At 38.4% G+C, this 22,045-nt stretch overlaps 1 protein-coding gene across 23 annotated transcripts in view; it reads left to right on the top strand.

The window, feature by feature from the left end:
* The window catches only part of EPB41L3 (erythrocyte membrane protein band 4.1 like 3), a 208,717-nt gene that overhangs the window by 167,739 nt on the left and 18,933 nt on the right, over positions 1-22,045 (top strand). For 20 of the 23 annotated variants that reach the window (XM_045003924.1, XM_045003937.1, XM_045003923.1 and 17 more), the window contains 6 exons: positions 2,864-2,961; positions 5,897-6,072; positions 9,899-10,116; positions 18,784-18,837; positions 21,136-21,171; positions 21,845-22,036. In XM_045003924.1, coding sequence (XP_044859859.1) covers positions 2,864-2,961; positions 5,897-6,072; positions 9,899-10,116; positions 18,784-18,837; positions 21,136-21,171; positions 21,845-22,036 — 774 coding nt within the window. The remainder of the gene's footprint in view (positions 1-2,863; positions 2,962-5,896; positions 6,073-9,898; positions 10,117-18,783; positions 18,838-21,135; positions 21,172-21,844; positions 22,037-22,045) is intronic. The other 3 variants (XM_045003935.1, XM_045003936.1, XM_045003940.1) reach the window with 1 other exon arrangement.

The following is a 22,045-nucleotide window of genomic DNA, read 5'->3' as shown; positions in this document are numbered from 1 at the left end:
TTTTCTTCTGAAGGTATTTAACCCCATAGAGATAGATTAGACAAACGCTTCCCACTCTCATTTACTAACTCCAGTTCCTTTCCTATATACCTCCTTAATCCTAGTGGTCTCTGAAACCCAAATCAGTCTCAGAGGGCTCTCTGTCACCTCAGGCTACTGTCAGAAAATCCAAATGTTTTCTCATCGCAGTTAAGTTGTTAAAACATTAGAGCAACAAATAGTTGAGAGGCACTAACCACATAATTCTTTCTTCTAAATCTCCCAAACCCTTTCTTTAAAAGTCTGTTCTGTGCTACAATCCACAGAGCAGCCATCTTAATCAATAAACTCTGACTCCTCATTCGGAGTCCTAACAAACTATTTCATCGTCACCCAAGCCGGGATTTCAAGACAGGAATCAGGAGAATGTATGTGAATATATTTGTAGAGATGTGCAGGTATGTACATACGAGGTAATGAAATGATATAGGTAGAGAAAATTAATATGAAACTGTATCTATACAAACTGGAGAAATGGTCTGAAGTAAATAGGATGAAATTCAATAAGGACAAATGCAAAGTATCCCACTTGGGAAGGAACAATCAGTTGCACACATACAAAATGAGAAGTGACTGCCTAGGAAGGAGTACTGCGGAAAGGGATCTGGGGATCATAGTGGATCACAAGCTAAATATAAGTCAGCAGTGTAACACTGTTGCAAAAAAAGCAAACATAATTCTGGGCTATTGTGATGGGGTGGACTAGACCCTTAGGCTCCTGCTGGAGTCTTTGTGGCCCTGCCACACTCCATCCCAGAAAAGGCCAGTAGAGAGGTTCTCCAGACTGCCTAGAGTGGCTATGTGGTAAGCAACCAATCAGGGCCCAGCAGGTCAGTATAAGAAGAGATACAGAGCAACAGTGAGGTTCAGTCCCTTGTTAGAACTGGAGGCGTGTGCATTGTGTGTGCTGGCTGAGGGAGCTGCAGGACCTTGGATTAAGTAGTGCTGCCAGAAGCCAGTGAGAGTGAGAAGGAGCCCTGAGCTGGTTGCAGGTACTCTATCAGGACAAGGCCCTGAGGTAAGGGTAAAGACGACATGGGGCCACAGTGGCCCATGGAATTAGAGCAGTAGCACAATTTAGGCTAGGTCTACACTACTGCGGTAAGTCGACCTACGCTACACAACTCCAGCTCTGCTGTTCACATAGCTGGAATTGATGTACCTTAGGTCAAGTTGCCGCAGGGTCTACACCTTGGGGGTTTCTCCTGTTGACTTATCGTACTCTTCTTGTCAGGGGCAGAGTACAGGGGTCGACTGGAGAGCGGTCTGCTATCGATTGGTGGATCTTCACTAGACCCGCTAAATCGACCACCGGGCATCGATCCCAGCTGTAGTGTAAATGAAGCCTGAGATAAAGGGACACAGGGACAGCTACTAACTACAGGGTTCCTGGGCTGGGACCTGGAGTAGTGGGTTTGTCCCCAGTCCCCCCAAGCTCCCCATTAGTCATTGGGGGAAGTGGCCTAGACACTGAGGTACGCCAGAGGGGAAACTGAACTGTAGTAGCCCAGCTGAAGAGCTGGGGCTAGAAAGGCCTTGAGAGGGCAAAGCCATTGCCTCCAGGGAAGGAGCCCGGGGACACCGCCCAATTCCGGAGCAGAGACAAACTGAGGCATTACTGAGCGGACTGAGAGAAGACCCTGTTGGACTTGTACCCCGGAAGGGATTTGCTTTGCTTTTAACACACAGACAGATTGTGTGTGACTCGGCTGGAGGGCTGAGTCATCAAAGAGACACCACAGAGAGTACAGGCACACACTTGGCCGGAGGGCGGGGGGCTCACGAGAGGTGAGTGTGCCCCTTTATAGATGTATTAGCAGGAATGTTGTAAGCAAGGCATAAGAAGTAATTCTTCTCTACTCTGTGCTGATTAGGCCTCAGTTGGAGTGTTCAGTTCTGGGCACCACATTTTGGGAAAGAAGTGGATAAATTGGAGAAAGTCTAGAGAAGAGCAACAAAAATGATTAAAGGTCTAGAAAACATGACCTATGAGGGGAGATTGGGGAAAAATGGGTTTGTATAGTCTGGAGAAGAGGAGACTGGGGGCGGGGGGAACGTGATAACATTTTCAAGTACATAAAAGGTTGTTACAAGGAGGAGGGTGGTAAATTGTTCTTGTTAACCTCTGAGGGTAGGACAGGAAGTAATGGGCTTACATTGCAGCAAGGATGGTTTAGGTTGTACTTTAGGAAAAACTTCCTAACTGTCAGGGTAGTTCAGCACTGGAATAAATTGCCTAGGGAGGCTGTGGAATCTCTGTCACTGGAGACTTTTAGGAGTGGATTAGAGACTGGTCTAGATAATACTTAGTCCTGCCATGAGTGCAGGGGACTGGACTAGATGACCTCTCAAGGTCCCTTCCAGTCCTATGATTCTATTATTAGAAAACATGCTTTATAGCGATAGACTCAAGTAGCTCAATCTGTTTAGCGTAACAAAGAGAAGGTTAAAGGGTGGTTTGATTACAGTCTATAAATACTCACACAGGGAACAAATATTTGATAATGGGCTCTTCAAATTAGCAGAGAAAGGAATGGGAGGAAGTGAAGCTAGACAAATTCAGATTTGGAAATAAGGTGAAAAATTTTAACAGTGAGGGTAATTAACCAGTGGAACAACTTACCGGGGTTGTGGTGGCAATTTTTTTAATCAAGGTTGGATGTTTTTGTAAAAGAGCCACTCTGTTTTCCAAAAGGAATTAATTCAGGGAAGTGCTATGGCCTGTGTTATGTAGGAGGTCAGGCTAAATGATGATAGTGATCCCTTCTGGCCTTTGAATCTATATAAATCAATCACTACTCAGGTTTTCTTTCTTTCTACCTAGTTTGAACAGTTTGAAAGCACTATTGGGTTTAAGTTGCCAAATCATCGTGCTGCAAAGCGTTTATGGAAAGTATGTGTTGAACATCACACGTTTTTCAGGTATGTGGGGTTTCCTCTCTAAAGGTTTAGAATAAAGCGTGACCACAAAAAGAACAACAATTGTGCTAATACAGCCAAATGGCTTGGGATCAAATTATTACCTCTCTGATCACTGAACTGCAACCATATTTGGAAAGATTACTGTTCACAAAGTATTTGTAATGCTTCACCAAAATTATTCCAACTGTGGCTGGTCCTAACTGGACCTTAAAATATCACATGATTTTGATTGCCAACTTGATATTTTTCATTTCATATGCACAATGATATCAGCTAATGTTTGTCTAAAACCCACAGTTAATGGGCTGATTAGAAGTTTGTCCATAATTTCTGTATCCATTCTCTTTCTCACACACACAACTTGTGTGGCAATTGGAAATTTTTTGGAAGACTTGAGTAAAAGTAAAAAAATGAGATTTTGGTTGAATTAAATATGAAACTGCAGAATTCAATCATGATTCTTGGGATACATATATAGATGTTTGAATCAGCTTATTTTATCCATCCCATAATTTTCATTATTTAATGTGCCTTGGGCATCTGAGGGATTTAGCAGCTGTGAAGATACAGTCAGGCTTTTGTCACCCGAAAATGCCTGACAGACAGGTTGGGAAAGTGGGAGAAAAACATGCTGGATGTTTTTACTAAGGCCTGGTCTACACTAGGGTGGGGGGTCGAACTAAGGTACGCGACTTCAGCTACGCAAATAGCGTAGCTGAAGTCGAACTACCTTAGTTCGAGTTACTTACCCATCCAGATGCCGTGGGATCGAAGTCCGTGGCTCCCCCGTCGACTCCGCCACCGCCATTTGCAGTGGTAGAGTTCCGGAGTCGACGGGAGCGCGTTCGGAGTTCGAACTATCGCGTCTAGATTAGACACGATAGTTCGAACTCGGAGAAGTCGAACGCTACGCGTCGACCCGGCAGGTAAGTATAGACCTACCCTAAGGTAATAAGCAATGGGATATTTAGTAATGTTTACTTATGAAAGTGGGATTTTCAAAGGCACCAAATGCATCCAGTTTCCATTGAAAATCATCTAATTCCATTGGGTGCTCTTGAAAAATCCCACCCTAAATTAACAGCTTTACATTTTAAGGAAACACACCATTGAAATGAATGGGGCATTTCACACTTTTCTGAGAGCTGTTATTTGAGGCTGACTGCAGACTCTGGCAGATATCGCTGAACTAGTTAGCAGGGTAGATTGATTTAAATCACTTGGATTTAATCAACAGGCAGGAAACCTTGATTTAAATTACTGATTTTAATTGTGCTTTGCATTTGTACTTTTTAGTTATTTTCCTAAAGAAAGGCTGATTCTTAGTGTTTGGTAAACATTAAAAGAAAATGAATTGAAACTAAATATATATAGCCTTAATACTAAATTTGTTACTTCTTTTTTCTCACCAGGAGGGTATGCTATATCTATATAGATTTATTTAAACAATTATATAACTTAACTTACATTCATCTGGCTTGTTAATTTTCTACATTTTTATTTTGTTAGAAAATGGTGACTGAAGCATTTATTTACTAGATTAATTTTTTACTTGTGATTTGTGTCACATTCTGAATGGAAATTCAAATGCAAATAAAAATGCACAAAAACAGCATTTTGATTTTTTTTTAATTAAATCACCTTAAATGTTCTGGAGACATAAGAAAAAGGTTTATCAAAATGTGTTTTGTGTTTAAAACTAAGGAAATATTATCTATAATTAGTGAATTGAACTGATTGTTTCTGATCATCATCCTTCAGGATTTTAGAACTAGTAGATCTTATCACTAGTTTTTATTCATTGAATGGAAGAGGAAAACTAGCCTTCCTGCTTTGTCAACTCCCAGTTAGTTTCTTAGCTTTGAGTGAACTAATCATTGAACTGAACTAGTGAAATAAACTGGAAGAATATATTCTCTCTGCACCTGCAGAAATGACTACTGTTGTCACAAGCTGTTTTAGCCCTTCAAGGAATGCTGATACTTCTTGCCTAGCAATGGTTTCCACCAATTCAGTGGATTTATTTTCTTTATGACTTGGCAGCAAACATGTACTGCTTAATATTATTTTTTGTATTTAATGTAAATGATTTTAATATAATACAGTAAGTTTGGGCTTTAACATCGGTTGTGAATTTTAATTTAATTTTAAAATTGATTTATTGTTTAAAAATAAACCTGTATTTAATTTAAATGTAAAAATTCCAATTTAAATTAAAAAATCTGATTATTTTATTTTTTAAGTCATCAATTTTTATCCATCCTGTTGATTACATTTGATTCATATTTGGAAAGTTTTCTTTGCAATCACATGGGGTAAAAATACATTACTCCCCTCCCCCACTCCCAAAGGAAAGGTTAGTTTTTGCAGTACGACTCCATGGTAAGAAGGGGAAAGAGCAAATTCCACTAGCCGTGTAATTGTAGAGTACAGAGGGCCCCAACTTCAAAAATTTGAACACCTGTATGCATGTAGGCCTTGTGTACATTGGGAATCTGGACTGACTGCAGGGATCGATGGCCAGTCTCCAATGTATCTGTATCAACAAAAACCTCAAATTTAGGCAAGGGCCTTATCCTGGTTTCAAGCAGCATAACTGACAGTCCGCAAGAATGTTGAATCTTTGTTTCTCTTTTTGAGGATTAGAAAAAAAACAGTGATGAGGTGTATCTCTTTATTTTAATAAGAGATTCATTTATTAAATAACCTGATTTTCCCCATAAAGACTTTTTGTGAAAAACTCAGCCTTTCTGTATACCATTACAAAATTACTTAGCCAATGTCGAGGGCATGCTCTATGTTTCCCTTTACACAGAGGTTGACAGAACACAGATTAAGATAGATAAAGATACACAACATTTTACTTTTTTTTTATCCACAAAATAAATTCCTTGTGTGTGGAATAATATTTTTACTGTTCTGTGTGTATTATTAGGCTGTTGTTACCAGAGGCACCACCAAAGAAATTCCTTACATTGGGTTCCAAGTTCCGCTACAGTGGAAGAACACAAGCCCAAACCAGACGAGCCAGTGCACTAATAGACCGTCCTGCACCTTACTTTGAGCGTTCTTCCAGCAAACGTTATACTATGTCTCGCAGCTTAGATGGGGGTAAGATCCTCTTAATTGTCTTCCTTGGAGTTTTGTCACAAATTATAATCATAAAGGACCGTGCTAGAGAATAGCTATAAACCTCTTGTGATCTCATATCCCTTCAGCTTCTGCTGAATGAGACCTGTAAGTATATTCACCATGATTCTTTATTATAAGTAGATAGCATTTAAATAAATATTGGCCCTTCTCCTGCTTTTAGTAACTTTGCACAGTCTGTAGCATAATACTTATGTGGCAAGAGAACCAAACATTTTTCTGGATGGTTGTTCATCTAGGCGGATTTTAAAAAGTTTTGATTCTGGACAGATGTTATGTGATGCTAAATAATCACACCACTGAGCACCTTTCTCCAGTTAAGCAAGCAGGGTGAGATTTTCAAAAGATCCTAAGACACTTAGACTCCCAAGTCACCAAGATTTTCAAAGGCTCCCAAGTCACCAAGTCCCACTGGCTTTCAAAAGAAGTTGTTCTCCTCTGTCACTCAGGGCCTTTGAACGTACCATCCACAGTCAGTTGTATGCACTCAAGTCAGGATTAGGAAGCTAATGAGCTAGTTATTTTCTTGAACTAAAGGGCTGGCCAGGTCCCCCTTGCTTGCAAGCGCACTGACTGTATCCTGGAACCAATGCCCATCTGTTGGCTACTGGTGCGTAAAGAGCACAAAGTATGATGGGACAAGACATAGAAATAGCTCCCTGTTGACTTCTTCTCCATGTTGCTGATTTCAGTTACAGTAGAACCTGAGAGTTCCGAACACCTTGGAAATTGAGGTTATTCGTAACTCTGAAGTGTTTGTAACTCTGTACAAAACGTTATGGTTCTTTCAGATGTTTACAACTGAACATTGACTTAATACAGCTTTTAAACTTTACTATGCAGAAGAAAAATGCTGCTTTCTCTCTTTTTTTAATAGTTTAGATTTAACACAGTACTGTACTGTATTTGCTTTTTTTTCCCGTCTCGGCTGCTGCCTGATTGTGTACTTCTGGTTCCAAGTGAGGGGTGTGGTTGACTGGTCAGTTTGTAACTCTGAAGTTCTACTGTATGAAGAATCTCAGCAGGCATTCCCAGCAGTAACCTGCATAGACCAGCTCCCCCTCGATGCCTCCTGGCTCCCAGCTACAAAGATGGGCCTTACCATTCACCTTGCTATCCAGACAGGATGAGGCAGAGGCCCAGCTCCCATGTGCTTCCTATGGTTTACCTGATCTCCACTGGAGAGCAAGAATCCCTTGCACAGAGAGCTTCCTTTCTAGGCCTCAGGAGGAAAAGAGATGATCTAGAGAGAGAGCAAAGATCTCCTTGCTCCATCAGCTTTTTAATCCAGCCAAAGAAGGAGAAGAACAAATTTCCTAGCTTTTGAAGACTGTGAAAGGCACCCAGCCTAGTATGCCCCTTCCCTTTATGAGACATTGAAAATGCACTAGCCAGAAAAAAGGATGAGTGAGTGCCTCATGGAGTGGGTGAAGTTAAGCTGGGAGGGAGGAAGAGTGAGAGAGAGAGCTGAGTGCGCATGCAGAGGTGGACCGTGAGAAGGAGGGGGGAAGGCTGGGGTAAATACATAATTTAAAAAAAAAATAGTGAACAGAAATATGTAAAGTTGAATAGAAAACAGTTACAATAAAATACACCTGTTGTCAGATTTTACATAGATAAAAACTCTCGCTGTCTTTCCCATCTTGGAATGTTCCTAGTCCATTCCTGCCAATGATGACTTTTTTATCCTGGACTCATGAAGACCCTTCTGAAGAACACTTCACAGAGTATGGGATGCACTAAACTGCATGTACAATAGTTTAAAAAAATTGTTTGGAGGCTATATCCCTGGAAACATCCTTCCTGGGCTGCATTCCTCAGCCCCATCACTGCAAAGTACTTTTGTCTTTGGGGGGCTGTTCAGAAGTGTTTGCATGGGCTGCTAGCATCTGCCAGTATGTGTGCAGCAAATCAGCATTCAAAGTTTTTCTGCAGGATTTAGATGAATTATTGGTTTCGTATGAAGGTTGTAATTTAATTTTCTGCGTGGAAATGACATAAGAATATGATAGAAGTTCACAAGTGAATCATTTCTCTTCAGTGAGTAACAAATAGCATTTGTTTCTTATTTCCAGTCTAGCATAGCTGCTTAGCATGATATGAAATATAGCTTTTTACATAAACTAATTCAGATTATGTAATATAAAGGATAATATGGCATAGGCTAATATTACTTCCTTCCTCCTCCTTTTTCCTTCTCTGTAGCTCATGGAAATCAAGGTTCTGTTTCTCCTTTAGGTTAAACCAGCATGCTGTTCAGAAATCTAAACTGCTTGGTCAGTTTTTAGTGCTGTACTGTTTCACCCCACATTCATGATTGGTTTTTTATTTATTTATTTATTTATTGTGGAAAAAAGTCTTTTAAGAAGCTTTATTTGAAATGACTGCATTTTTAAAAAATGAATGCTGACAAAAGGATATCAGAAATGCTACACAGATGATACATAATGAAGACTACTGAGGTTAGGGGAGAAATCTGTGATTTAAACATATTAGTCACAATCCCTCCCTTCTCCCCATGAAATGGATGCCAACGGTGCTTATCATTCATTAATTTGGATCCTTCTAATTCTAATATGCTTCATGCTTGTTACCAAGCAACTAGTGACCTGACTGCTGTGCATGAATCTCCAAGCACAAATTACCCTTCTGTGTTATTTTATTTTATTTTATTTTATTTATAATATCCAAACAGCCCCCCTCCCCCAAGGTCATCTAAGAGACAAGAAATCTGAAATGCTTTCTTATGAGTGTATTAGGATCTGCCAGGTTTAAAATACATTAACTTGCATAGATAGACTTAGTAGGGTGGGGAATAGAGGTCTTTTGGCATTCATTCAGATTTTTTCATGAACATTGTTATGTAATGCAAATCTGAATATAACATTCAGCATTGCATGAAATTGCAGAATCAGGGCTAGTGTAAACTTTCACATGTGCTAGTAATCTTATGGGTGTGAGCAATCCCATTCGATTAGGAACTGCTTACATGCATAAAGTTATTCCTGTGCAGGATCTAGGCACATAGTTGTATTTATTTGTTAATCTGATACTTCTTTTGGAATCGTTAATAAGTATTTAGGTTTATAGATTATTGAACATTTAAGATCTAAAACACTGAGAAAAGCCATATCCTGTTTGGCTTACTCACATAAATAGTCCACGGGCCTGAACACTATTTTTGCCATCTTGTTTTTGAGGTTGTGGGAATATTTGACTGTCAGATTTTAATTCTGAATAATAATAAGAGAGAAAAGCTGTTTCTTGCTTCTCAGATGTTATGCATGTGTTACATTCAGAATGTCATTTTGTGTAATGCAGTGCAGCTATATACAATGCGTTTGATTTGCATTAAGTTATATTGTGACAGAGATTCAAAAAATTCCTTTGTTCCTCTACCCATGGCTGAAGTCATAGCTATTTTTTCTTACATTCCTGATCTACTAATATGGCAATGCATTAATTTCATTCAGATATTAAATCATGGTAAGCACTTTAACAGCTTACTAACAGTTCAAAATAATGCATAATGCATGCATTATGAATGTAGTGTGTGTATACACATACATCTGAAAAATAATGTGTGTATGTATGTCTATACAACCCAGACCTTTAAAGTAGGCACATAACACTTTTATTTAAGTATATATGCATGTTTTTGGATACCTGAAATATATTTTCATGTTTTCAGCAAAATAATGTTTTACTAACCCAGCTTCTAATTTTATTCAGATCTGCAGAACAAGCTATTTCAGACTTTATCTCTTTAAATTATATTTGCTTTTAGCATCAGTGAATGAAAACCATGAAATGTACATGAAGGATTCTATGTCTGCTGCAGAGGTTGGTACTGGCCAGTACGCCACAACAAAGGGCATCTCTCAAACCAACTTGATAACCACTGTGACTCCAGAGAAAAAAGCAGAGGAAGAAAGAGATGAGGAAGAGGGCAAAAAAAAAGGAGAGGAAATCACTCCAGTCTCTGCAATACGCCATGACACGAAGGTAATGTTTTCAGGTTTACTATTTAACTCACCCAGCTGTGAAGTACTTGGAGCACCACAGTAATTATTAGAGAGAGAAGCAAAATTCAGTAAAGATAAGAAGGATAATGTGTATTAAACGCATAACAAGAAAACTTTATATGGTGCTATGTACTCTCTGAGAGTGAGTAGGTGATGTGTTTAAAGTTAATTCCTGCTTTCTGCTATTTGGTTTAGAAACAGTTTGATTTAGCAGTCAGTGTGATATGGCTTTCAACAGGGAGGATCTAAAAAGTGGTATTTACATACTACACTTTTGCGCTTTCTTTTTTGTTTTAATTTATTTATTTTGTTATTCACTTTTCAACGGGCAACAATATTTTTCAGGTTTTTTTGCACAGTTCAGCATTTGAAGAATCACTTGGGGTTTTTTTTGGTCACATTACATACCTTCGCACATACTTAATGGGCATATTTTCTCTACACCTAACTGTTTGGCGCTAGTGTACTGTAGCATGTTTTTTTCTGGCTTAGTAGGATGTTGGCTTCCCTTTTATGTAGTTTTGCACTGAAAAGCCTATTTTTACTGGCATTTCTCTACTCCTTAGTCATTTGGTATAGATTTCTGTCATTCACTACATCCCATCCTCCTCTCCCAATAACTCTGGAATTCAGCTTACTCTATTCTTGATAAAGAGTAAATCAAACAGAGCAGATGCTGAACTTCAGAGATTAGCACTGAAGAAAAAACAGGTAGAATCAGGAAATATGCAGCCAAACAATCTTCCTGTTCTCCTACATCAGAAAAAAATAGTGTGTGAAATATTTGTATCTAGGATATAATGCAAAGGGACATTTCTTGAACTTTGATGCTCCATATTAAAGAGCACACTTTCAAAAAAAGGTGAGGCCCAGCCTGCTTAGAAGCACAAAATTTCACCTCCACATTTTATACCCACAAATGAATTATGGATACAAATCTGAGAGCTTGCATTTCACACTACCTGAGATATGCCTGCAATGAGGTAAGGAATTGGAGGTTCAAGTCCCTAAACAGACACCTGCAATTAAGTCGCAGGTGCAAAAATTCAGGGAAAAAATGTACACATGCAAATTGTACCTCAAAACAGAGATCACCCTTTAGAGCTCTCTTTAAAAAATAATACCTTTTGTAATTTTTAAGAAGGATTGTTAATGGAAAAGACTAAATTGAAATTCAAATGTATGGGGAGGGGAGAAAATATCCACTGGAAATAAATGCTGTCCCTATGGGATTATTAACTTAAGTCAAGCAGGAGGGTGAGCTGCAGTTCAAAGGAGACATATAGCTGGAAATTGCTGATGAGACTTTCAGAAGAACATTGTGAAGTTACTTACCCACCCCCAGAATACATCATTTATTTTTCAAAAATAAAAATTGTATTTAAATAATCAGTTAAGAGGGCTGCAATTTTAAAATACTATTAAAGACCCAGTTCGGTTTCTATTGAGGACCATGGGAGTTTTGCTGTTGACCTAAATGGGAATATGGTTCAGGCCTTAAGAAGCAACTGGACCAATTTTCAATTTGATTCTTATTCAAAAAAATCTAAACTTTTGTATAGAGTTTTTCAGCTGTTCTGATAAGGAATTTTACAGTTTGAATTAACCCTTGCAGGTCTTACTAGTATACCAGGAGAAATTCTAAATGTTAATTCTCCAAGCATGTAAATAAATTCATTAAAATATTACTGGCAGAAGAAGAATTTACAAATTATGACTTTTGGCTTCATATTGTAAAGAAATGTTTGTGTGCATATATCACATATAATAAAGTAATTGCATCCAGATTTAATCTGTGGACACTTCAGAACAGGTATGGACTTGGACATAGCACTTGAACATAAAATTATTGGCAGATAGTTAAAAAAGGAATCCATTTTGAATAATGTTTAAGATTGATGATATATTAAACATAAGTATCTAAAATTTATAAAATGCTTTTCACTTGGTTTTTTTTTTTTTTAATTCTGGAATGCTATAAAATTGGGTGCATCATTACCTAAAGGCTAAAGGAAAATAATGGGAAAAATCAGTAATTTTTTAATGTAAATGTTCATCTTAAGGGGACCAGCTCCTGTTACTAACATACATAGTAAGGTTTACACACAGTAACCAGTGATAGTAGGATATGGCATTAAGGCCCCTTATCTTGCAATTGGCTCTGTGCAGGCAGGTGCCTGTTCCCACATGGAGCTGATTTTGGGATCAGGATGTAAGACTGTAAATGCATGTGAAATGTAGAAAACTGGTCTAGGAAGACAGTAATAATGGGTGCAGTTCAAGTTGTCACAGTTTGAGTAATGGAGCTGGTTCTCTGTTTCATTTATTCACAATGGGCCATATTGAATTTGACCCAGTGTGTCTAAAAATAAATAAACATTATAAATCTACTGGCCCTTTTTTTTAAGAATGCCAGTGAGAGGCTATGAAGGAATGTGATAGTTTCACAGCGCACTAATAGAGTGCATTCCCTCGTGGCAACTCACACCATTGTCTTGTTTTATTTGTTTAAATTTTAAATATTGTGTTGAATGCCCTTCTAACATTCTTGCATCTCAATGAAAGAGTAGTAAATCGTGCCTCTTCTTCATAGGTAGAGCGAACTTTCTAGCAAGAGTATTGGCTGCATTTTTTTGCCTGTGCATAAAGGGTAAAAAAAAAATTACTCTTCTAGCGCAAAACCAGAGGAATTTGGCTTTGTATGTAATTCAGCCCTTACCCACAAGGCTCATGTAGTAAGAACCCTAGCCCATAGACTGCAATGGTATTCCCTTGCACAGCCAATGAGGGGCTGTTGGGGACATTGCATCTATATAGCCAAGGATCCTGTGTCCCCTCCTCCAGTCTGCTCCCAAACCTCCTGTACCTAGTGGCCTGTTTGAGGCCAATGCAATTCCTCTTTCCAAGAGATACGGAAGTCACGCTGTGTAGTTGTGAAGCCCTTGGTGAGGAGGGCCATTCCTGGGCCTTCTGAAAAGTTATTTACAACTATTATTTGATTATTAGGCGAGGTTTCTTTCCATGTGGCCAAATTGATTGTGGGTTTGATGGCCCCAATCACAAAACAGAAGTGGGACCAGAAATTTAAATATACTGAGTAGATCTTCACCTGTTGTAAAGCTAGCTGAGGATCAGTCCCACTGTGTTCATCTACTGAGTATGATTTTTTTTGCTGAATTACCCATCCATGAAACTGGCAATGGCTGAGCTAGTAATTTTTCCCAAAACCAGAGTAAGTTTTCATTTTTGATCATCTTTAATTTTGGGACATTTTATTCTGTCAGATATTCCGTGGAGGAGACTTGGGAAAAGACTATTGAAAGCCTTGATTTTTTCAGTCATTTTGGGGGAGATTTTCAAAATCTCAGATGACAGACATCTAAATGTCTTTTGTGCTTTTGAAAATCTCCCACTTTTTGCCTAGTCCTTGCCCACGCTAGTTTCCCACTGACTTGACTGAGTAAGGACTACAGGACATGTCATAAGCAGAATAGTTATTAGAAGTTCTTTTCCTTGCTTCAATGCCTTTTTTTGTTTAGGGATTTTTGTTTTTATTTTTTGGGGGGTGGGGAGGTGGTTGTTATCCATGTACTTCATGTTTGAAAGTACTTATGATAAATAGGAATCCACAGCATCTGGAGATGCACGTAGACAAGGTTCTTTTAAAGGACTTTTATTTAAATCGGGTACTACAGTATGACTGGACAGACAAATGTTGAATGAAGAAGTTGCTTTTGTAAGCTGCAAACCCTCCATCACTAATAATTGGCATGCAGTGTGAGAATTGGTCTCATTTAACTCAGTGAAAAGCTTTGGTGTTAAAATTCTGTTTTGTAAGTTTTGTATATATAAACACAGAAGAAAATTAACTAATTACAGTTTTCTTTTTGTCCTTTTGCTTCTGCACCTTGTTTGCTGCTCTCTCTCTTTCATCAGTCATCTTTGCTTGGCACTGATTCATTTCATTCCTCATCAACCTCACAGTCTGGTCCCCCTGTATCTTCAACAAAGCTTCGTAGGAGATGTAAGGAGAATGCTCAAAACCCATTAAGTTATGAGTCATCTAAAGACATTATGCAAATGCACGGTGAGTCTGACTTAGACTCTGATAGAAAAGGAAGAGTTTGCTCTGCTGAACAAGACATGGCTTTTAGCTATAAGCAAAAAGCTGGTAACGGCGGAACACTGTTTTCCTTCTCCTTGCAACTTCCAGAGTCATTTCCTGCTCTCCTGGATGATGATGGCTACCTTTCCTTCCCTAACCTCTCTGAAACCAACTTCCTGCCTGAAAGTGTGCAGCATTACCTTCCCATCCGATCACCATCCCTCGTGCCTTGTTTCCTTTTCATATTTTTCTTTCTGCTGTCTGCCTCGTTCTCAGTGCCATATGCTCTCACTCTCTCCTTTCCTCTGGCTATGTGCCTCTGCTACCTGGAGCCCAAGGCGGCCTCCTTGAGTGCCTCACTTGACAATGACCTGAGTGACAGTTCAGAGGAAGAGGTGTGTACCTCGGCATAGAACACACTTCTTTTTTGTGTTCAGTGCTTCAGTCCTAAACAGTGTTAGAATGCTGCAATAGTGGTCCTACTTTCAGAACCTCATTTCTGTCTGTGCTGATATGTAAGAGTTTTTTGTGTTGGGAGTGCAGCTTGGGTCCCAGGGTTAGGCACAACACTGTGAATGAAATAGCAGCTTGGTTCAAACTTTTATCAGTTGTTGTGCAGTGAATTACACTTACAATTTGCCACAACTCAACTCTAAAGAACAATATCTGAACTCTCTTTCTTCCAATCAGGTTTTTTCATCCAGTTAATACTAGTTTTTACTAAAGACAGTTTAGAAGAGTTGTTTAAATAACAAGTAGTTAAGTACAATTGCATGCATAATTACATATCAAACAACTAATAATTGGCACTATCCCAAATTTTGGGGGTGCTCAGAATCCAAACCAGTCAGAATTTTGAAAATGGTCTTTAATTTTGTAACAGGCCAAGCAAAATCCCCAGTTCCTAATATCCCAAACTTTGAATGTCAAAATCTGGATCTGGTCTCTGTGGCTTGATCCTGTCTCTACTTTAGATTCAGCTAGTATCCCATTCAGTGCAGCATTCCACTGAAAATTTGCATTGGTACGTTTTTCAATTGCAACTGCAGCATGTCCTAGTTACCACTTGCTGCCTTGAATTAGCACTACCAAAATTAATGCTTTCTGTCAGTAAACTGGATGGCTTATAACAAAATACAGCTAAAGCAATTTGCCTGGCAACAAGATCTGTAGTTCTGGTGAGAAATTTGGATGTAATTACATAGAAGAAGAAGAAAGGGAATCTACTTGATTGTATAACAGATACTGAGTAATTGGTATCTATTTTACTCCTGACCCTTTCTATGCTGACAGAGTAAAAGCATGGGGTCGGATTTTTAGAATCTTTAGATGCACAATTACATGCTTGTTTTGTGCATACAGTTGTACCATCCTTGCAGACACAAATCAGGTAATTGCATATATACATTACCATTAGCCATTTGTACATGCAATTATTAGTCTGACTTGCATTGTATGCACATTCTGTTCATCTAAAGATTTTTAAAATCTGCCCCATGAGTTTCAGCAACATTTGGCCATAGGATTGTGATTCCCTTTTATGGAATGCCAGAGTTGCATCCGTTTGCACCATAACATTTTCTTCAGATGTTTTTGGTTCCAGTCTTTAAGAAGAAAACTGCAATTTAGGATGAAAGGCGTCCAAGATCCATTTTACTGTCTCATTTCATGTCTTCACTTTGAGATAGCATTAAATTTCAACTTACAATAGCTCTACACTCAGATGATTATTATAATAAAAACATAATAATATATTGTCTGTTATAGAAGCAGAGTGTGTAGCCAAAAATAATAATAAGGCAGTGTTTTATATAATCCATTTGTGTATTCTTCTTTCAGAAATGAGCACCTCTTTTGGTATTAAACTTAGTGGTCAAAGTGAATATCATCATAACAATGTGTAAAATAAACTTGGCAATTTAGTCCTTTTGTGATAATGGTTACCCCAGAATCAGTACTTGTATGGCAAATTACACAGACTTGTGCCTAATCCAGGGTGTATTTCTTGTTCAAAATATTGCATGAAAGTTAATATGTTTTAAAGTTGGGCATGTCTGCATTACATTGGCAAAACAAATCACAGCAGTTATTGTCACAAATTAGAGGAGAAGCAACTGAAGTTTATCACAATATAGCTGTCTTTTTTCTTTCATATCCCCTAGGCTACCAATAGTGCCAGCAGCTGCATATCATTCAGAGCACTACAGTTGGTCTATAATTTTAACCAGCCATTCTTTTAACTCTCTGTTCCTAGTGAAATCTGCCTTGCTGAGCCTCTTAAACCTCCATTTCACTGCTTTTTAATGACTTCAAATCTTTATTTGACAAGTAGTTCAATAACATCAACTTTTAGTCTCTTGGTGTAGATTTGTTTATTAGTAGATTTGTCCATCATGGTTATATACTGATTTCTATATTTCATTTAGAATTTGTTTCATTAAGGAAGAAATAGGGGGAAAAAACCTCTCTGTATAAACGTGTACTTTTAGCTAACAGTAGTGTACCCAATGATGTGCATGACATATTTAAGAGCTACAATAAGTATCCTGCCCCTGCAGACTGTATTCTGATCAAACCTCTTCTTTAACCACATTCTATCCTGAGACGTGCATCGGCGTCAGGCTGTCTCTCCAAGGGCAGAATTTGTATTTCATTAGCTCCACGATTCACACCTTAGTGATTAAAATTCTTGATAGCCTTTTCTTTCCAAATCGTAACGGTTGTAACAACAGTCTGTGCCAAAATTTAGCATTACAGTGTCTTGGCCCCAGAACATTTTTTATTATTTTAAAAAAATACTTGGACTCATCTATTCAGATGTTTTTAAGTTACAAGTGTAAATTGGATTTTAGTTCTACTGTTTTAACACAAAAACAGTTTTGCTTATAAAATTGTAATGATGTCTGATCTTTTAGTATAAAAAATGAATGACTGCTTTACTAGCAGCTGCTTTTACATAATCTTTTTATAACACTATGTTTATAATCAGTGTATTTTGATTTATGATTTATTCTGGCACTAAACTTTCATACAAAAAAAGTAGCCTGTCCAGTCAAACCCACTTACTAGAAAATTGTATATACACTACCAGTAGACCAAAATGACTTAATCGGTTCTGGCTAGCATATAAATAATGCACATTCTGTACGCTTGATTTAAAACAAGGAGTGATAGCCAAAGGCAGTGAAGGAAGTATCAAAAGTGTCTTTAAGGTAACATTAAAATTGTCACAGACTGACAGAAGGTAGGAAATTCAGAGTTGAGTCTGACCCTCCATCTGTACCTTCAACTGTGTTGCCTTTTTTTCTCTCTCTTAATGTTGATGAGACTTAAGGATGAAGAGTATTGTCTTAACTATAAATTACCTGACTTTTATTACTTTATATATAGTCTTATGACCATTTATGATCCTTGGTCAGTTGAAGAACTCTCATTGATTTCAGTGAAAGTTGTGCATGCATATCAAGGGCAGGTGACTTAATGGTACTTAATGATATTTAATTTTTGCTTTTAAAGTCGTTATTTTGATGATCTGCAAGCCTATTAACATTTTAACAACCACCTCATTAGGAGTTACCTAAATTTGACTCTAGACGTGTTAAATTATTGACACTCATATTGTCTATTCCAAGAGGTACTTGACCGTGTCAGTGTTCTACGTGTGCAGCCTAAAAAGTAGGGGTACATTAGGCTGCATAATGCTGTGCTTTGTTTCATTTTTACCACTTGTACTTGGGTTTGATTTGGGGTGTTTCTTTTTTTGCGGGGAGAAGGGTCAGTATTTTTAATTGGAATGAAAAGTGTTTAAAATTGTATTCTTTTTTTAAATGGTAAGTTTGTTCCTTTTTAATATTGGAAACAATATCGGCAGCTCTATCTTAGCACTAAGAAATGCGGGGTGAGCCATACAAATGACATAGGTGGACTGTAGATGACTATATACTTATTTGAACTCCTTGGTAATGCAGACAGCCTCGTAATGTTTAAATGTGGGGACAATAATAAAATCTGTACAGATGAGGGGCTGAAAGTCAGGTGACTGTTAAAGTAGCTTTTTTATTTTATTTTTTAATTATCATCTTTTCCCCCTCTAACTACAAAATCAAACGCCACCGTAACTATATATACTAGCATAAACAATTGATTAACAGGACTGTATTTTTATGTTGTGGGGGAAAAGTTTGTTAATCATATATATTTTTACAAGGTTTTAGTTCTTTAAAAAGCCACCTGGCTTTCTTAAGAGGAAAAACCTGTGATTCAAATAACATTTTTTCAGGTAAGGTTTTGTTTGGCTAATAAAGCTGTTATGGTAAAGCCATATACTGTGTACGTTATGCCTTGAGTCTTCCTCTGAGTCTGTTCTGTTTATTAAATATAGCATTTTTTTTTTGCTGCTTTAAATTATATATGGTTTAAAAAGCCACATCACAGGGATGTAGACTTAGCAATTCAAGCTGTGACCTGCATTTACTGACAATATGGGTTTGTTCTTTATTCTTGCTTACCTCTTGGAACCTGGTTACTTGTGCAACAAAATAGACGGACAGTGAACAGACGGATACTGCAGCTGATGGTGAAACTACTGCCACAGAGGTTTGTACAGTCACCAGCATATAGTTATCAAAGAATGTAGCATGTAGCTTCACCTCTCTCAGATCCTGTATATTAGCTCTATTCTGTGCCTCTGTTGCTGCAGTTTAGATACCTTTCTGTATATGTGTGTGTTGAAAAGTTTATTTGATTCCTTAAGTTTCAAACATCCATTCTAGAGTCATTTTATTTTGGGTTTCTGTTTGGGAATTTGGCTTAACTGCTTTGTGTATTGTGTAGGTAACAGATGGTAGTAAAATAACTTGAACAAATGCTGTTTCCCTGGGCTGTAATGCTGACTGAGGTTGTGTTATCTTGTTTTTAAAATGAACATGTTAAGGAGAATTAAATGTATAAAAAGGGAGAACAGACAGATATTCAAAAGTTTCTGCTGGGAGAATTTTTATCCTCCTGGAATGTACTCAAGTTTCCTCAATCATATCTGAGACTGTGCCTTGAATTCTGTTTAACATGTAACATTTATAATACATGTATTGTTACATGTATTATTTTCAGAGGATGAAAATAAATAGCTTAGCCCTCTTCCTCAAATAAACAAACAAAACCCTAAAAATGTATACAATATAGTAAGTATACTGAATACACAAAATTCAGCCCCATTACAACTCCAGTGAAGAGGGTGTAACTTCTATGGCGTTAATGGAGTTGCAGCTGCATACACCAGGGCTGAATTTGATACAATATGAGGTAAAACCGCACAGTGTTATCAGATACATTATTAAAGGGTTTCAAAATGATCCAATCACTATTTCAAATGATAATTAAAATTACCATCAGGGAAATATTCTGTATGCAGCATATCAGTGGCAATCAGATCTTGCCTGTAAATACAGTAGACTTGAATTAAGTGCAGGGGCGGCTCTACAAATTTGGCCGCCCCAAGCAGTCATGCTGGGGAGGCGCCCCCGAGCCGCGGGAGCTCGGCTGGACCTCCCGCAGCTGCGGGCGGTTCGCTGGTCCGGCGGCTCCGGTTGAGCTGCCGCAGGCACGCCTGCGGGAGGTCCAGCCGAGCCGCGGGACCAGCGAACCGTCCGCAGTCATGCCTGTGGGAGGTCCACTGGAGCCGCCGGCCGAGCGTCCCCTCCGCAGTCATGCCTGCGGCAGGTCCGGTCATCCCGGGTCTCCGGTGGACCTCCCGCAGGCATGACTGCGGCAGGTCCGCCGGCCCAGCCTGCCGCCCCCCCGGGAAGGGGCCGCCCCAGGCGGGTGCTTGCCCCGCTGGGCTCTGGAGCCGGCCCTGATTAAGTGATAACTGCAAATTCTGTATTTGACATTCCCATTATTTGAATAATTAAGAGTAAATTTAAAAATATCAACAAGAAAATAGTGGCCCAAAAATCAGCAGAACCTATTATGAAACAGACATTATGAATGTTGATACCGGTAGAAAAAATAGAATTTTGTATTGTTTCCCATCTAAAATTTTATTTTTAACTATACAGAAAGGATATATTGAAAACATTTAAGATAAATTTTCACAGGTAGAGATTTTGGAACCCTGAGCTTTTGAGTTCCCAACATGGTGTCTTATTAGGGACCTGATTTTTCAGAAAGCGTTGAGCACCTGGCAGCTAATAAGGGCCTGATTTTCAAATGTCTCAAGTTGGGCACTCACAAACTGAAGCAACCGAAATCATCAGTCACTTCAGAAAATTTAGGATCCCAAGGAGTATGCCATTCCAGAGTACAGTTCCTGTAAGTGGATCCAGAGACAATGTATACATAATATAGCTAAAATGTGTGTATAAAAACACTCACAGAGGCAGAGAGCAAATGAATAAAATTAGTGAAATAGCATTTTATGGAATTAGATGATGTTCCAGCTTTGTATGCAGCATTGTGCACTGTCACCTTGCTTCAAAGTTTGTAGGAGACTGCTAGTAGACCATTATTTATAACTTTTAAACTCTTGGTGTCATGTAGATCTGAAGCTCTTACTATTAGCATTAAAGTATAATACAACATTACATCTCAGTAGGAAGTCTGAATGCTGGCTCATAAATGGATAGAGGATCTGTGAATATTTGAGCACACGGACATACAGAAAAATGAAGTTTTAATATCCTTTTTTCACATTTAGCAAGTTTAAAAGAAGGCTCTTGTATGAGATATGAGAACCATGCAAGGTTGGGTTGATAAATGTGTCCACCCATTTCTCCAACACTCTCAGTGGAGAGAAAATGTGATCTTAGCATTATAAAATGTACAAATCAGCTTTTGTCACCTTACATTGTTTTGCATTGGTAACGTTTTGTTTTCAAATCTTTCCTATGCTGGCAGTCGGATCAAGAGGAAGATGGAGATCTCAAGGCACAGGTACAGAATGGAAGGCCATGTGCGTTACTGAATTGTGGGTGTCCGCAGTGTTCATATCTCTCAGCATGCTATTTGCCAAGTCTTTGTGAAGCAATGCATAGAACAGCATTTTCTATCCTTTAAATATTGTGTCCCTTACCTTTCCCTTTCTTTTCACTTCTTTCAGAATAGTCTGATTAAGCGAATAAAGGGTGAAAATGTGTATGTCAAACATAGTAATCTTATGTTAGAGGTTGGTATTGGTATATACCAGTGCATGTACTGTACATGTGTGTTGGTTTTAGTGGTAAACCTGTGGATCTGCACTATGATGCATGAATTGTGTACTCCCACCTGCTAATAAATTAAATGGCTATTTTTTCTCAGATTACGATGGCTTTCTCTACCTTGTTCCATAAATATATGTGTATACATTTTCAAAGTTTCTTTATCAAGTATAGCTTATAGTGTATACGGGTAAACTTAGGAGTATTTTATTGCTCACATGAACTAGATTTTCTGTGGAGTTATCCTTCAAAATATCACATTTTCACGAGTGTTGTGTTAGTGCCGTGATCCCTGATCCCCTAAAATACTTACTACCTTCTTCACTAACCAATTTACACATTTTGATTTTTACATTTTGGCAGCTTAGGTGAATGTTACAAAATGCCCTTGTTTTTATATTATCCAGGAACTAGACAAAAATCAAGAAGACCTGATGAAACACCAGACCAATATAAGTGAACTGAAACGAACTTTCTTGGAAACCTCCACAGACACTACAGTGTCTAACGAATGGGAGAAGAGGCTTTCGACATCTCCAGTTCGACTTGCTACAAGACAGGAGGAAGCTCCTATGATTGAACCACTTGTGCCTGAAGAGGTCAGTGCC

This window comes from Mauremys mutica, chromosome 2 (assembly GCF_020497125.1).
Source record: "Mauremys mutica isolate MM-2020 ecotype Southern chromosome 2, ASM2049712v1, whole genome shotgun sequence".
NCBI classification, from domain to species: domain Eukaryota; kingdom Metazoa; phylum Chordata; order Testudines; family Geoemydidae; genus Mauremys; species Mauremys mutica.
The sequence above is the reverse complement of the archived record's forward strand: the minus strand, read 5'-3'. Positions and strand labels throughout refer to the sequence as shown.